General features: G+C 35.9%; 1 protein-coding gene across 1 annotated transcript in view; it reads right to left on the reverse strand.

Moving 5' to 3' along the window:
- The window catches only part of LOC107688005 (protein unc-13 homolog B-like), a 100,877-nt gene that overhangs the window by 57,963 nt on the left and 42,092 nt on the right, over positions 1-822 (reverse strand). The window contains exons 7-8 of the mRNA XM_016485548.1: positions 366-411; positions 53-82 (exon numbers count right to left, since the gene is read on the reverse strand). Of these exons, the coding sequence (XP_016341034.1) occupies positions 53-82; positions 366-411 (76 nt within the window). The remainder of the gene's footprint in view (positions 1-52; positions 83-365; positions 412-822) is intronic.

The raw sequence follows: 822 nt of genomic DNA on the forward strand, positions 1-822 counted from the left end.
AATAATCTAGAGTAAAGTGTTACTATATAAAATCTGAATACAGATTACATACTCTGGCTGTCGGCCCATCCAAAATAGTTGCCTGGTGAGGTTAAAAATCAAGAGTGAAAGATGATGTGCAAAAACAAAATCATTTACAAAAAACTTATATTTCAATTCCAACATGAATTTTCTTGTGCTTGATACAAGTGTGAGACACTTGAGTGAACATTTGTGAGTATATACGCTGTGAACAGATTGTATGTTAACATTTATGCTACTCAAAGGTGACAAGAAGCAGCATGTAGAGTTAAAGGAGTGGAGAGCACAGTGAAGCATCAGGCATGATGCCGAGGCTCCATCTAGTGTGAGATGTTGACACTCACAGCATTGAGAGGCAGCACAGGGCAGAGGGCGTCCCGCTACTTCATCCTGTAAGGGAAAGTAACAGAAGGAGAGAAAAAGAGGAGGGTTAAGAGTCAACACAAAAAAAGTATGGTTAATAATGAATTACTGTTAAGGCAATTAACAACCTCACTTACTGAACATGCAGATTCCAATAAATAAATTAACTATTAAATGGCATGCAAATCCACAGCAAAACTCACTTCAAACAGTTCAGATACAATATGATATATATCATGAGACTGGTTAATTTAAGGACTACCTTTATTTGGCTTGATTTTGTGAAATTATTGGACATGGATAAACTGGTGTATCTGCTGAACATGATAGCTGATATGAATGTTACACTCCAACAGCAGGAGTATAGCAATATTTGAACGGCATATTGCTAATTCTTTTAAGAAATAATATTCATGGAGTTTACGACCTATATATATA

The sequence above is a fragment of the Sinocyclocheilus anshuiensis genome, unplaced genomic scaffold, assembly GCF_001515605.1.
Source record: "Sinocyclocheilus anshuiensis isolate Anshui unplaced genomic scaffold, SAMN03320099.WGS_v1.1 scaffold205, whole genome shotgun sequence".
NCBI lineage: Eukaryota > Metazoa > Chordata > Actinopteri > Cypriniformes > Cyprinidae > Sinocyclocheilus > Sinocyclocheilus anshuiensis.